Source organism: Pipistrellus kuhlii, unplaced genomic scaffold, assembly GCF_014108245.1.
Source record: "Pipistrellus kuhlii isolate mPipKuh1 unplaced genomic scaffold, mPipKuh1.p scaffold_m20_p_89, whole genome shotgun sequence".
Classification (NCBI taxonomy): Eukaryota; Metazoa; Chordata; class Mammalia; order Chiroptera; family Vespertilionidae; genus Pipistrellus; species Pipistrellus kuhlii.
This window is the reverse complement of record NW_023425594.1, coordinates 305865-319671: the sequence shown is the minus strand read 5'-3', so window position 1 is coordinate 319671 and position 13807 is coordinate 305865. Positions and strand designations below refer to the sequence as shown.

Genomic DNA, 13807 nt, shown 5'->3' with positions numbered 1-13807 from the left:
TGGGTTCGATTCCGGTCAAGGGCATGTACCTTGGTTGTGGGCGCATCCCCAGTAGGGAGTGTGCAAGAGGCAGCTGATTGATGATTCTCATCGATGTTTCTAACTCTCTATCCCTCTTTCTTCCTCTCTGTAAAAAATCAATAAAATATATTTAAAACAACAACAACAACAAAAAACAAAGTGTACCCAGTAAAATACCTACCCTAGGTGAACCTTTGCTGGAAAGAAACTGCAACCCTTAAATGAGTAGTACACACCCCTACAGAATACCCACCCAGATAACATTCACATTTCCTGCTCCATTTGGAACACGTTCTCTCACTCCAGACCTAACAGAGCTACCACTTCCGGTTTCCGTGTTGTCTGTGGGGGTGAGAAGGGATTTTGCAGCAGGGATGTGAGGCAAAGAGCTAAAACTTTGAGGTGCCAGGGACGAGGGCAGAGTATCTGGACACCAGTTTGAGCTGGAAACCAGGCAACAGGAGGTGCTAGGCGGGCCGCTGGGGCCAGAGGTGCTGTGAGCATCTGTGCAGGTGGTGGAATTTGCAGCCTTGGGGACACAGGTGGGAGATGTGGAAGGAGAGGGGAAGTTGGGTCAGAAACCGGTGTGGAGCCCTAACCGGTTTGGCTCAGTGGGTGGAGCACTGCCTGCAGACTAAAAGGTCCCAGGCTTGCCGAATCCGGTTTGGCTCAGTGGATAGAGCGTCAGCCAGCGGACTGAAGGGTCCTGGGTTTGATTCTGGTCAAGGGCATGTACATTGGTTGCGCGCACATCCCCAGTAGGGGGTGTACAGGAGGCAGCTGGTCGATGTTTCTCTCTCATCAATGTTTCTAGCTCTCTATCCCTCTCCCTTTCTCTCTGTAAAAAAAATCAATAAAATGTATTTTAAAAGAGAAACAAACAAAACTGGTGTGGAGGCTGGGCTGTGGAGGGAGCTGGCGGCCAGGACACAGGAGGTCCCAGGAGCCGTGAGGGTGGATGCATCTGAAGCAGGTGGATGGATGGGCCAGGGAACCAGTACTGCTGCCAGAGGGCATGGGATGGGGAGGCAGCCCCAGCTGTTGGGGATCGCAGAGGTCGACGGCAGCAGAGCCTGTTACCTGGGCCAGAAAACCCAGTTGGGAGTGGTGAGGGGTAGGGTAGACCAGAGCCCCTTCCTGGCTCTGTGGGCATCCATCTACTTGTCACCCCGCCCTTTTAGCCAGATATCAACTCTCTGCCTCCCTTTATCTCAGAGCCAACGCCTCTGTAGGCAGCCCTCCCCTGACCTGCCCAGCTCGCCCAGTCCCTGGGACTCCAGTAGTTTTTTTTTTTTTTTTTTAATATATTTTATTGATTTCGTACAGAGAGGAAGGGAGAGAGACAGAGAGTTAGAAACATCGATGAGAGAGTCATCGATCAGCTGCCTCTTGCACACCCCCTACTGGGGATATACCCGCAACCAAGGTACATGACCTTGACCGGAATCGAACCCGGGACCCTTCAGTCCCCAAGCCGACGCTCTATCCATTGAGCCAAACCAGTCTCGGCCTTGAATGATGGTGGGTTGTGTCCCTTCCCAGAGATTCCTGCTCATTCGTGTTGTTGGCAGAATTTAGTTCCATATACCTATGAGGTGCGGTGTCTCTAAGCTCCAAGGTCACAGTCACTCTCTTCATTTTGTCTGAACTCGGAAGAGTTCTCGCTGGACCTTGGCTCCTAGGGTTCCTCTGGGGCATCGGGCTGGTCATCCTGCCCCAGGTCTGGCTCCTCTCCCTGCAGCTGGGGGCGGTTCTCCACTCCGAAGACTCCCGTGATCAGACTGACCCCACCCGAGGTAAGTCTCACTGCCACGCGCACAGCGTTACTGACACGCATAGCGCATCGGCCACGCGGGAGACACGAGCAAATTCTCGGGATCGGGGCACGCACATCTTTGGGGGCAATTATCCTGCCTTCTACAGTTTATCCTTTGTTCCCCAAATTCCTGTCTGTTCTTGCAAAATAAACCTATCCCCAAGATCCCAAATGGCCTCATTCCAGTATGAACCCATCATCCAAATCCCATGATCTTAGAAGTGTGGAACCGTATCATCAAATCTGTCCAAATCAGCCGGGACCGGTTTGGCTCAGCGGTAGAGCGTCGGCCTGCGGACTAAAAGGTCCCGGGTTCAATTCCAGTCAAGGGCATGTACCGTGGTTGCAGGCACATCCCCAGTAGGGGGTGTGCAAGAGGCAGCTAATCGATGATTCTCTCTCATCGATGTTTCTAACTCTCTATCCCTCTCTCCTCCTCTCTGTGAAAAATCAATAAAATATATTTAAAAAAAAATCTGTCCAAATCAGTTATGGGTCAGATTCTGGGTGTAATCACCCTGAAGTGCATGATCTCCCCCTCTGTGGGTCTGTGATGCTAGAAAACAAACTGGCCCTGAAATAAAACGGTGGAGCAGCCCAGCAGGTGCGGCTCAGTGGTTGAGCATTGACCTATGAACCAGGTGGTCACAACTGGCTTCCTGGTCAGGGCACATCCTTAGGTTGCAGGCTCCATCCCAGTGTGTGTGTGTGTGTGTGTGTGTGTGTGTGTGTGTAGGGGGGGGAGACACGGGGGAGGGGGGTACAGGAAGCAGCTTATCAGCGATTCTCTCATCATTGATGTTTTTCCCCTCTCCTTTCCTCTCTGAAATCAATAAAAGAAGTTTTTTTTAAAGAATGTTGGAGCAGACCTAGGATAGCTGTATATATTGTTTCAAAAGGGGAGAAAAATGGAAAGAAAAAAAGAGGCACTAGTCTCAAGACATTTTGAAAATCATGTGGATCAAGCCCTGGAAACATAATTAGTGGCTCAGGGTCCTGCCCAGTGGGCTGGAAGCTCCCCATTAGGGGTTCTACGCTGCTGATTCATGCTTCTGTTTTCTTTTTCTTTTTTTAAAATATATTTTATTGATATTTTACAGAGAGGAAGGGAGAGGGATAGAGTTAGAAACATCAATGAGAAACACTGATCAGCTGCCTTCTGCACACCCAGCACTGGGGATGTGCCCACAACTAAGGTACATGCCCCTGTCTGGAATCGAACCCGGGACCCTTCAGTCCACAGGCCGACGCTCTATCCACTGAGCCAAACCAGTTTCGGCCATGCTTCTTTGTCATGAAAGGTGACTCGGGGTTGTAGCTCAGCCTTCCCAGCCAGTTTCATGTGTAGACACTGGAGGTATACACCCTTGGAGTTCATACTGTCCCTTTAGATCCAAGGTGTTTCCATGATTTTCTAAGCAGCTTAGCACTGAAGTTTTTTAAAAATATATTTTATTGATTTCAGGGAGGGAGAAGGATAGAAACATCAATGATGTGAAAGAATCATTGATTGGCTGCCTCTTGCACGCCCCACACTGAGGATCAAGCCCACACCTCAGACATGTGCCCTTGGCCAGAATCAAACTTGGGACTTTTTAGTCCACAGGCTGACACTCTATCCATTGAGCCAAACAAGCTAGGTCTAGCATTAAAGTTCTTTACGTTGGTTTTCTTCATTAGACAAATTTTGAGTAAAAAACGGTATTTTTAAAAAAATATATTTTATTGACTTTTTTTTACAGAGAGGAAGGGAGAGGGACAGAAAGTCAGAAACATCGATGAGAGAGAAACATCAACCAGCTGCCTCCTGCACACTCCCCACTGGGGATGTGCCTGCAACCAAGGTACATGCCCTTGACCGGAATTGAACCTGGGACCCCCTCATCCACGCTCTATCCACTGAGCCAAACCGGTTCTGGCAAAAAAAAACAGTATTATATTTTATGTGTTACTAGAGTCCCTCAGCTCAGCCTGTACCCTCTCCAATCCGAGACCCCTGGTTCCTAACCACTGGCCTGCCTGATTGCCCCTAACCGCCTCTGCTGCTGGTCTGCTGTGCCTAACTGCCCCCCACCCCTGCCAGCCTGATCACCCCTAACTGCCCTAACAAGGTGTCTCCCCAGTGTTAATGTTCACATATACGAAGTTCAACATCTGACTGATGTCTTCCTCTCCATGTGAGTCCGTGTGGAAAGCACTCCTACAGCCTTCCTGCCGTGTGGATCTTCTGGTGCCGAACGAGGTGGGAGCTCAAGCTGTAGGCCTTCCCGCACTCGCTGCACTCATAGGGCCTTTCTCCGGTGTGAACTCTCTGGTGCCGAACCAGGTGGGAGGTCCTTATGAAATCTTTCCCGCACCTGCTGCACACAAAAGGCCTCTCACCCGTGTGAACTCTCTGGTGTGCGATGAAGTCAGAGCTCCGGCTAAAGAATTTCCCGCACTCAGTGCATTCGAAGGGCCTGCTCGCGGTGTGAATTCTCCGGTGTTTGACGAGGGTGTACCTGTGGCCAAAGGACTTCCCACAATCACGGCAGGCGTAAGGGCTTTCTCCGGTGTGGATGCTCTCGTGCTGAACCAGCGTGGACTTGTGTCGGAACACCTTCCCGCAGTCGCTGCACTTGTAAGGCCTCGCCCCGTTGTGCACCCTCTGGTGCACGATTAAGTTGGAGTGATGGCTGAAGCACTTGCCACACTCGCCACACTTGTAAGGCATCTCTCCGGTGTGAGTCCTTTTGTGCTGCGTGAGGTTGTCCCTGCGGCCGAAGGCCTTCCCGCACTCGCCGCACGCGAAGGGCCTCTCCCCGGAGTGCGTTCTCTGGTGCTGCAGGAGCGTGGCCCTGCGGCCGAAGGCCTTCCCGCACTCGCCGCACGCGAAGGGCCTCTCCCCGGAGTGGATTTTCTCGTGCTGCACCAGCGTGTCCCTGCGGCCGAAGGCCTTCCCGCACTCGCTGCATCTGTAACGCGTGTGTCCCGGGTGGCAGGCCGCCCCGCTCTCGCTGCTCCTGGCCTTCCTCCTGCGGGGGGCGGCCTTTGGCTGGTGGCTCTCCCGTCCCCCCTTGCACACACAGGGCGTCCCTGGGGGGTGAGGTCCTTCACAGACGCCACCGTTCCTCACAAGCCTGGCCTCTGTGCCCCTCCTCACGGGCGTCTCTGCGCTGTGCTGCTCCTGGCGCTGGTCAAAGCCTGGCCTGCGTGCGAACTGCCTCCCACAGGCCTCACAGGGGTGTGGGTTTAGTCCGCGATGGGCTTCCTGGTGGGCATCCGGATGCAAGACATCCTTCAAGACGGGGCCACACGTGTCACACGGGTGAGCCATCTGGGCCGGGGAACCTCCCGCGGCAGGACGCACACGTGACACGTGCACAGAAATGCTCTGCTCAGAAGACGCCTCTTCATCCTTCACCCCAAGGCAGCACCCTGCAGCCAGAGAAATGCCGCCGACGTGAGAGAAATGCCGCTGACGTACACACGAACTCTGGTGAGAGGGACAACCCCACCGCAACAGCATGTCTGCACACCCACGGCCGAGCCCACGTCAGAGAAGGAGCTGATGTGCGTGACCAGGCTCGAAGGGTTGCAGGAAGGGGGGGGCCGGGAAAGGACAAAGGTGTAGCTTGGGGAGAAGCAGGCAGGACTGCCAGCTTTCTCCTTGCAGTTGGCTTTTGAAAAGGCCCTGGCTGTTGGTAAACGGTGAGTGCCACACGGGAACGAACGCCCGGGCCCAGGAAACGCTGACTTAGGATTAGTAACTGGTACTGAAGAACTACTTAAGGATATGTGTATGTCTCCGATATTTTAGCGCCATCCAGTGTGGGAGATCCCTGCAGAGGGAGCAGGAGAGAGCACTGGGAATCGGGGTGGACAGCCCTGGGTCAGAGGTCAGAACAGAAATGACAAATGCGTCAAGTGCCCAGAATGGGGAGGAAAAACAGAAATAAAGTGTGGCCTACAGCCTGGGCTCCAACAGTAGTGGGCACAGGACAGGTTTCTGGAGTTACCTGGACCAAACCCTGAGGTCTGACTTACCTGGGCCGGTCCAAGCCCCTCCTGCCATGGCCAGTCATTACCTCCCAGTGAGATCAGAGCGCTTTCTCCTGTTGTAATCCAGCAGCCACCAAGGATCTGGGAAATATAAGTCACGGAAGAAAGAGGGCCAGTGAGTAGGAAAGCACTGCCCCACCCATAACAGAGTCAGGTCTCGCAGACACACCCAATGGGTCCCACAAGCCATGACCGTAATTCATAACATACGTAGGCCCAAGGAAATAGCAAAGAAGGAGGCAGGCCCCAGCCAGTTAGGCTCAGTGGACAGAGGTGGGCCCACAGACCGAAGGGTCCTGGGTTCAATTCCAGTCAAGGGCGTGTGCCTTGTTTGCAGGCTCAATCCACGGGCCCTGTCAGGACGCATGCTGGCGGCAACCAACTGATGTGCCTCTTCAACGTTTCTCTCTCCCTTTCGCTTCCACTCTCTGAAACTCAGTGCAGAGGAGAGCCTGTGCAAAGAGCCGCGCTGTGCAGAGCAGGAGGGGGAGGCGGCGTTGTCTTCCCCCTCTGCCTTCGGCCCTGCTCTTCCTTTCAGTGTCTCCGGCTCCCTGGGGAGCTGGAGGTTGACAAAAAGTGGCAGAAGCCAGGGCGCAGGCAGGTGGCGCAGCTCCAGGGGTACCTTCTGAGTTGGCCAAGCCCCCAGGGACATGCGCGCAGGGAGTCCCCTGAGCAGAGCCTGCAGTGAGGAGGGAGGGGCATGGACCGCCCTTGGCCATCTGAGGGCCGCAGGGCGAGCCGCACACTGTGAGGCCCAGCCCCGCCAGGAGTCCGGGCCACCGTCGCGGGGAAGTGCCCTGGGAGGGTCCCAGCTCCTGAAGGCCATGTGCACCTCGGAGCTGAGGAGGCTGACAGCAGGGCCCGCCAGGGTCCCGCGAGAGGAAGGGGTTTTGATTTCCAAGGAACGAAGGAAGACAACTCCCAGCTTCCCCTCTGATTTACACTAGAGCGATCCCTACCCCCCCACTCCAATGTCAAGTTTGTACCTTGCATGCACTGGAGTATTTATTTCATCTATTAAAGTGTTATGTTTCTCAAAAAAAAAAAAAAAAATCAATGGAAAAATGTCCTTCAGAGAGGACGAACAACAACGAAAAGCCAAGCAGGGTAGCATCCAGTGGGCTGACACAAAACACCTGACCTTGACACCTTCCCGGCCAGGGTTCTGGGCAGCAGGAGTGGGAAGCGGAGGGAGTGGAGGAGACAGCACACACGGCTGAGCCCGAGGACCAGGCGAGGGAATGAGGGACGGCGGGAATGCCCATGGGCCTGCGGGAAGGGAACGGCAACCTCTGGAGAAGAAGGAAGAGCAGAGCCCAGACCAAAACCCTGCCCCTCAGGACCTCCCCCAGGACTGACTTCTTTCTTTCTTTAACAATATGTTTTTATTCACTTTTTTTAAAAAAATATTTTATTGATTTTTTACAGAGAGGAAGGGAGAGAGATAGAGAGCTAGAAACGTCGATTAAAGAGAAACATAGACCAGCTGCCTCTTGCACACCCCCTACTGGGGATGTGCCTGCAACCCAGGTACATGCCCTTGACCGGAATCGAACCTGGGACCTTTCAGTCCGCAGACCGATGCTCTACCACTGAGCCAAACCGGCTTCGGCTGATTTCTTTTTTTAAATTTTTATTTTATTTTATTGATTTCAGAGAGGAAGGGAGAGTGAGAGAGAGAAACATCAATGATGAGAATCATCAATCGGCTGCCTCCTCCACACCCCCTACTGGGGACTGAACCTGCAACCCGAGTATGTGCCTTTGACCGGAATCGAACCTGGGACCCTTCAGTCTGCAGGCCGACGCTCTGTCCACCGAGCCAAACTGAGCAGGGTGAACATCAACCTTTGATCAGCTGCCTCCTGCAAGCCCCCGACCGGGGATTGAGTCTGCAAACCTGGGCATCTGCCCAGACTAGGAATCGAACCCGCATCCTTTAGATACACAGGTTGACACCCAACCTACTGAGCCATACCAGCTAGGGCTTACTGATTTCTTACAGTGAGGAAGGGAAAGGGACAGAAACATCCATGTGAGAGAAGCACCGATCAGTGCCCCCTGCACGCCCCCCACTGGTGATGGAGTCCACAACCAAGTACATGCCCTTGACCAGCATCAAACCCAGACCCTTCAGTCTGCAGGCTGACGCTCTATCCACTGAGCCTAATTGTTTAGGGCAGGACCTTACCCAGGATTTAAACTTGATTTAAAGGCAAAGCACAGAGTCTCTGAGCCTTGTCAAGTAGTCCCCAACCCTCCCAGGAGGAAAGCAAACACCCTCAAAGTCACATGACCCCGCAGGAAGAAGGCAGCTGAGCGCAGGGCAGCCTCTCTCTGCAGGACTCCTGGCCTGCCTTACTTTCCTCCCAGCAGCCCATTCTCCACGCACCATCTGTCCAGCGGAGAACAGGCAGTGGACAGGGAAGCAGACGTAGAGCTTGGGCCTGGAGTGCGGTGCACAGCCCTTCGAGAATGCTCGGTTCCCTCCAGCCCCAGTCAGGGGCCCCACTGCCAACGGGACCTGTGAGCCCAGCCTTTCCATCCTCCCCTCCTCGGCCGAACGTCAGCAAACCAAACCACGTTCAGGTGACAGGCAGGCCCAGCCCTCCACTGGCGGCTGAACACTGAGGATGTAGATCCTCACCCGTCACAGGCTTAACCAGACTCTCACTCAAGGCCACACCCACTGGCCTCTTCCCCAAGTGCGGTGACCGTGCCCACTGACCCCATGGCCCCTGATTTCCCGCCTCCTCCCGCCCCGCGTCCCACCAAATGTCCCCACAGCAGCTGGGGAGCTCAGAGGGAAATGAGCAGCGGCCCTGCCCTCCCTTTCGTGTCGCCTCTATTACTGCCACCCCCAGCAGCCACCGCGGGGCGCCCTTTCTCCGAAGACGTTACCGCCTGTCCGATCCTGTTCTTCTCGCCTCCGTCCCCCCATCAACACGAATCCGCCTTTTCTAGACCCACAGTGTCACTGCCACCACAACATAAAGGTTCTCCCTCTCGATCTGACGTACAACTCCACCCTCCTCTAAGGCTGCCTCTGTACGGATGTCTCCACCTGAATCCCTCCTCTGAACGCAAAACCTGGGAGTCCTGCCGTCCATCTGACAACTCTGCCCAGACGTCTGGGACATCACAGACTCAACACGGTCAACACCGGACCCGTGACCTTATTTCCACCAACTTCACTACCTCAACTGAGGATTTCGCTCTACTTACACCTTCTCAGGCCAAACACTGCGGGGTCATCTCTAACCCCTCCCTTCTCGCTCTCATCCTCCACGTCTGCTCCAAACCCTCCGTGGCGCCAACCATGCTCAGGATAGAAACCCAGCCCCACAGACTGTCACTCCCAAGCTGAATCCTGTCCTCGCACTGATCACACCAGTTCTGAGCCTGGAGCAATGCACCTGTACACGCTGCTTCCCGAGTTTGGGAGGACACTGTTCAAACTGCTCGCTGCTGGCCGGAAATGGAAACCCTTTCACATCATTCGAGACTACAAGTCAGGGCTCAAGACCTTTGGAGAAAGAGGGATCCCCAAACTCAACGGCAGTCAGAAGGAAGGTTAAGAGCCCTCAGACACCGTTCCCATACTGGGAGGCCAAAGTTATGTGGTGGGGTGGGGTGGGCTGAATGTGGGCCTGCCCGTTCTGCAGTCCCCTATGCCACCCCACAAGCTTAACACTTTGCAAATGGTTTGGTACAAATGAAGTGATAGATTTTTATTTTTATTTCATTATTATTTTTTTAAAAATACATATTTTATTGATTTTTTTACAGAGAGGAAGAGAGACGGATAGAGAGTTAGAAACATCGATGAAAGAGAAACATCGATCAGCTGCCTCTTGCATACTGCCTACTGGGGATGTGCCCGCAACCAAGGTACATGCCCTTGACCGGAATCGAACCTGGGACCTTTCAGTCCGCAGACCGACACTCTACCACTGAGCCAAACCGGTTTCGGCAAGGTGATAGATTTTAAAATTCCGGTTTGTTTTTAATCTCTTAAGAAAATGTGGTATTTGGGACTTTCCATTATAACGAAAGCAGCAAGAACTTTAATTAATTACTAAGCACAGGTCTATCCTATCTGATTTATCCTATCGACACAGTCTAATTTCTAACTGACTGCTTATATACAATTGCCACGTGTACACTGGTCCTTTCACCAAACCAGCCCATCTAGTACACACTCCTCTACAGGCCAGCCTGCGAGTGCCCTTCGTTAGAAGTGTCTATCGGCCCTGGTCGGTCTTGCTCAGTGGTTAGCGTGTCCGTCCCTGCACTGGGGGCCACGGGTTCCATTCCCAGTCAAGAGCAGGTACCTGGGCTGCGGGTTCACTCCCTGCCTCTGGCTGAGGCGTGTGCAAGAGGCAGCCAATTGAAGTGTCTCTCTCACATCAATGTTTTTCTCTCTCTCTCTCTCCTTTCTACTCCCTCTGAAAAGCAATGGAAAAAGTACCCTCAGGTGAGGATTAACCACCACCAAGCAAGTGTTGATCACCTCTTCTCCCCGAGGAACCAGGGGGCTGATGTACTGAGGCCCTGGCCAGGCTGCTGTTTCTGTGCTCCACGGGCAGCGCCGCTGTGCATGCTGGGTCCAGACCACGGCAACCCTACGGCACCTCACCCCTTCTCCCCGCCATCCAGCAGCCAGGCCCCTCCCTCCTGGAGGAAATCTCGGGGATGTTCGCCTTCCGCCCCCGCCCTCCAGTCTCTCCCCTCAGGGGCCACATAAAAAGGCACCCGTAATATTCTTCCCCTAAGTCTGACCCCCAGGGTTTGACCGGAGGCCGAATACCCAGACGCCCACGTGACACCTCCCCTGCATAACCTTAGAACCCAGCCCCTGACCACCCTACACGGTGGTCCCCGTTCCAACTTCCATTCCTTCAGAGGTTCAGGGGAAAATCAAAACAAAACTTGCCCTGACTGGTGTGGTTCAGTGGATAGAACGTCGGCCCATGGACTGAAGGGTCCCGGGTTCAATTCTGGTCAAACGCATGTAGCTTGGTTGCGGGCACATCCCCAGTGGAGGGTGTGCAGGAGGCAGCTGATGGATGTTTCTAACTCTCTATCCCTCTCTCTTCCTCTCTGTAAAAAAAACAGTAACATATACTTTTTAAAAAAAACATCCATACGTTAGTTGCTTTAACAAGTTGCCCTTTCACAACGCAGCCAAGGTCTCTCCTATAAACCCACGTGCATGAGGAGACCAGGGCGGGGCTGGGGTCAGGCCGCTCCCACGGGGACCCCCCCGGATCACCTCCCTAGAGACGGTGAGAAAAGCCTGTAACCTCACGGCCCCTGAAGGCTGATCCCCTTATCTATCCATCTATCAGCCATCCATCTACGTAAGCAAGCATGCATTCATTGAGCCATCAATTCATCCACCCAACCACCCATCCACCCATCCATCCGCCCATCCACCCACCCACCATCCACCCATCCACCCATCCACCCATCCAACCACCCACCACCCACCATCCACCCATCCACCCATCCACCCACCCACCATCCACCCATCCACCCACCATCCATCCACCCATCCATCCACCCATCCATCCGCCCATCCACCCACCCACCATCCACCCATCCATCCATCCACCCACCATCCACCCATCCATCCATCCACCCACCCATCCACCCATCCACCCATCCATCCGCCCATCCTCCCACCCACCCATCCACCCATCCATCCATCCATCCACCCATCCACCCATCCATCCACCCACCCACCCATCCATCCATCCACCCATCCACCCACCCCCCATCCATCCATCCATCCACCCATCCACCCACCCATCCACCCACCCCCCATCCATCCATCCATCCATCCACCCACCCACCCACCCACCCATCCATCCATCCATCCACCCACCCACCCATCCATCCATCCATCCATCCACCCACCCACCCCCCATCCATCCATCCATCCATCCACCCACCCACCCACCCATTCATCCATTTATCCATCTATTCACCCATCTACCCATCAATCCATCCACAACAGGGTTAGCTGGGGAACTAGGGACCCCACCAGGGGTAGGACCCAGTCTAGTGCCCCCCACGCCCAACCGCGCTGCTCCCCGCGGCCCCGCCCACGGCCTCCTCATTGGCTGCGGCAAACGGCGGCCCCGCCCACGGCCTCCTCATTGGCTGCGGCAAACGGCGGCCCCGCCCACAGACGCCCTGCGGCCGCCGCGCAGCCCGGGCCTTAGGAGGGGAGGGAAGGGGAATGGAGGGGACGGGAGAGGAGAGGAAAAGAGGGGAGGGGAGGGGAAAGAAGAGGAAGGGAGGGATGGGGAATGGACGGGAGGAGAATGGAGGGCCCGGCTGCCTGCAGGTGCGGGGACGCAGCACCTACCTCACCGCTGCGGCCCTCGCCGTCACGGTCCGTGAGGGCCCGGCCCGGACCCGTGTCTCCGCGGGCGCCCCCGCCGCCCAGGCTCTTCCCCGCGGGGCCGGGGCCCCTCCCGCCACCGCGGAGCCCAAACGGGGCCCGCCAAGCTCTGCACACTCGGCCCTGCCAAAAGGCAAAGAAAGATGTCCGCCGCGAGGAAGACGCCGGAAGTCCCGCCCGCGCTGCGCGGAGGCCTCTGGGAAATGTAGTCAGCCCGGGGCTCTAGCTTGGACCTGCCGCCCTGGTGCCATGGGGCTCCGGGAAACGGATCCTGGAGGCCCAGAGGCAGCGGGTCATTCAGGAGTGATCTCCAGGGGTGGGAGAAGTATTTACAGACACGTTCTCTCAGATATTCCCCAAAACTAAAGAATAAAAGTGCCACGTGGCCCTGACAGGTGTGCTCAGTGGATAGAGCGTCAGCCTGTGGACTGAAGGGTCCCAGGTTCCATTCCGGTCAAGGGAACATGCCCAGGTTGCAGGCTCCATCCCCAGTGGGGGACTTGCAGGAGGCACCCAATCAATGATTCTCTCTCATCATGGATGTTTCTATCCCTCTTCCTTCCTCTCTGAATCAATAAAAATATTATTTTAAAAAAAAAAAAAAAAAAAAAAAAAAATATATATATATATATATATATATATATATATATATATATATATATATATATATCCCCGAAACCGGTTTGGCTCAGTGGATAGGGCGTCGGCTTGTGGACTGAAAGGTTCCAGGTTTGATTCCGGTCAAAGGCATGTACGTTGGCTGTGGGCACATCCTCGGTGAGGGGTGTGCAAGAGGCAGCTGGTTGATGTTTCTCTCTCATTGAGGCCACGTTTCTACGGTAGCGCTCTATCCCTCTTCCTTCCTCTCTGTAAAAATCAATTTAAATTATATATTTAAAATTAAACTAAAGGATTGACTGGGAAATGTATCTTAATTTGTAAATTAAGTTTCTAAGAAGCACAGGTAAATTATTTTAGAAAAAGAAATTATGAGAAATTGTAGTCTGAACTATTATTCTTTTAAAAAAATATATTTTATTGATTTTTTACAGAGAGGAAGAGAGGGATAGAGAGTAAGAAACATCGATGAAAGAGAAATGTCCATCCGCTGCCTCCTGCACACCACCCATGGGGATGTGCCCGTAACCAAGGCACATGCCCTTGACCAGAATCGAACCTGGGACCTTTCAGTCCGCAGGCCAACACCCTATCCACTGAGCCAGACCGGTCAGGGCTTGTAAGATTCGTGGGGCGGGAAAGAAAGTCAGAGAGTCTAACCCTACAACCCTAACCAGGCAAGTCAAAAGGAGGAGCTTTCATCTGCGCTCTCCGGCGAGGTTCAGGGGTCCGAGGGCGGGCAGTGGAGTCGCGCCAAAAGCGAGTGGAGGCATTTTTTTATACAGCTGTTCAGTTGTGTGTGGGGGGGGAGGGAGGGAGCAGGAGATGAGGGGAGTTTCCAGAAGGAACCTGTATCTGCGTACATCAGCTCTGGACCTCCTCTGACCTAAACCCGGCCT

The 13807-nt window shown here is 54.3% G+C and overlaps 2 protein-coding genes across 2 annotated transcripts in view; both read right to left on the bottom strand.

Annotated features, from left to right (window-relative positions):
- The window catches only part of LOC118712380 (zinc finger protein 154), a 280454-nt gene that overhangs the window by 252943 nt on the left and 13704 nt on the right, over positions 1-13807 (bottom strand). The gene's annotated exons all lie outside the window — the stretch shown is intronic.
- Positions 3813-12444, bottom strand: LOC123651830 (zinc finger protein 134-like). Its single transcript, XM_045577362.1, has 3 exons — positions 12255-12444; positions 5864-5959; positions 3813-5254 (listed from the first exon to the last, which is right to left on the bottom strand). The coding sequence occupies exons 2-3, from the start codon at positions 5889-5891 to the stop codon at positions 4038-4040; spliced, it is 1245 nt and encodes a 414-aa protein (XP_045433318.1). The 5' UTR covers positions 5892-5959; positions 12255-12444; the 3' UTR covers positions 3813-4037.

Excerpts from the sequence above, each read along its gene's own strand:
- LOC123651830 (XM_045577362.1), bottom strand. The coding sequence starts at position 5,891 with ATGGCAGGAGGGGCTTGGACCGGCCCAG. Across the intron at positions 5,255-5,863 it reads AGGGGCTTGGACCGGCCCAG|GGTGCTGCCTTGGGGTGAAG; the intron begins GTAAGTCAGACC and ends CTCTGGCTGCAG.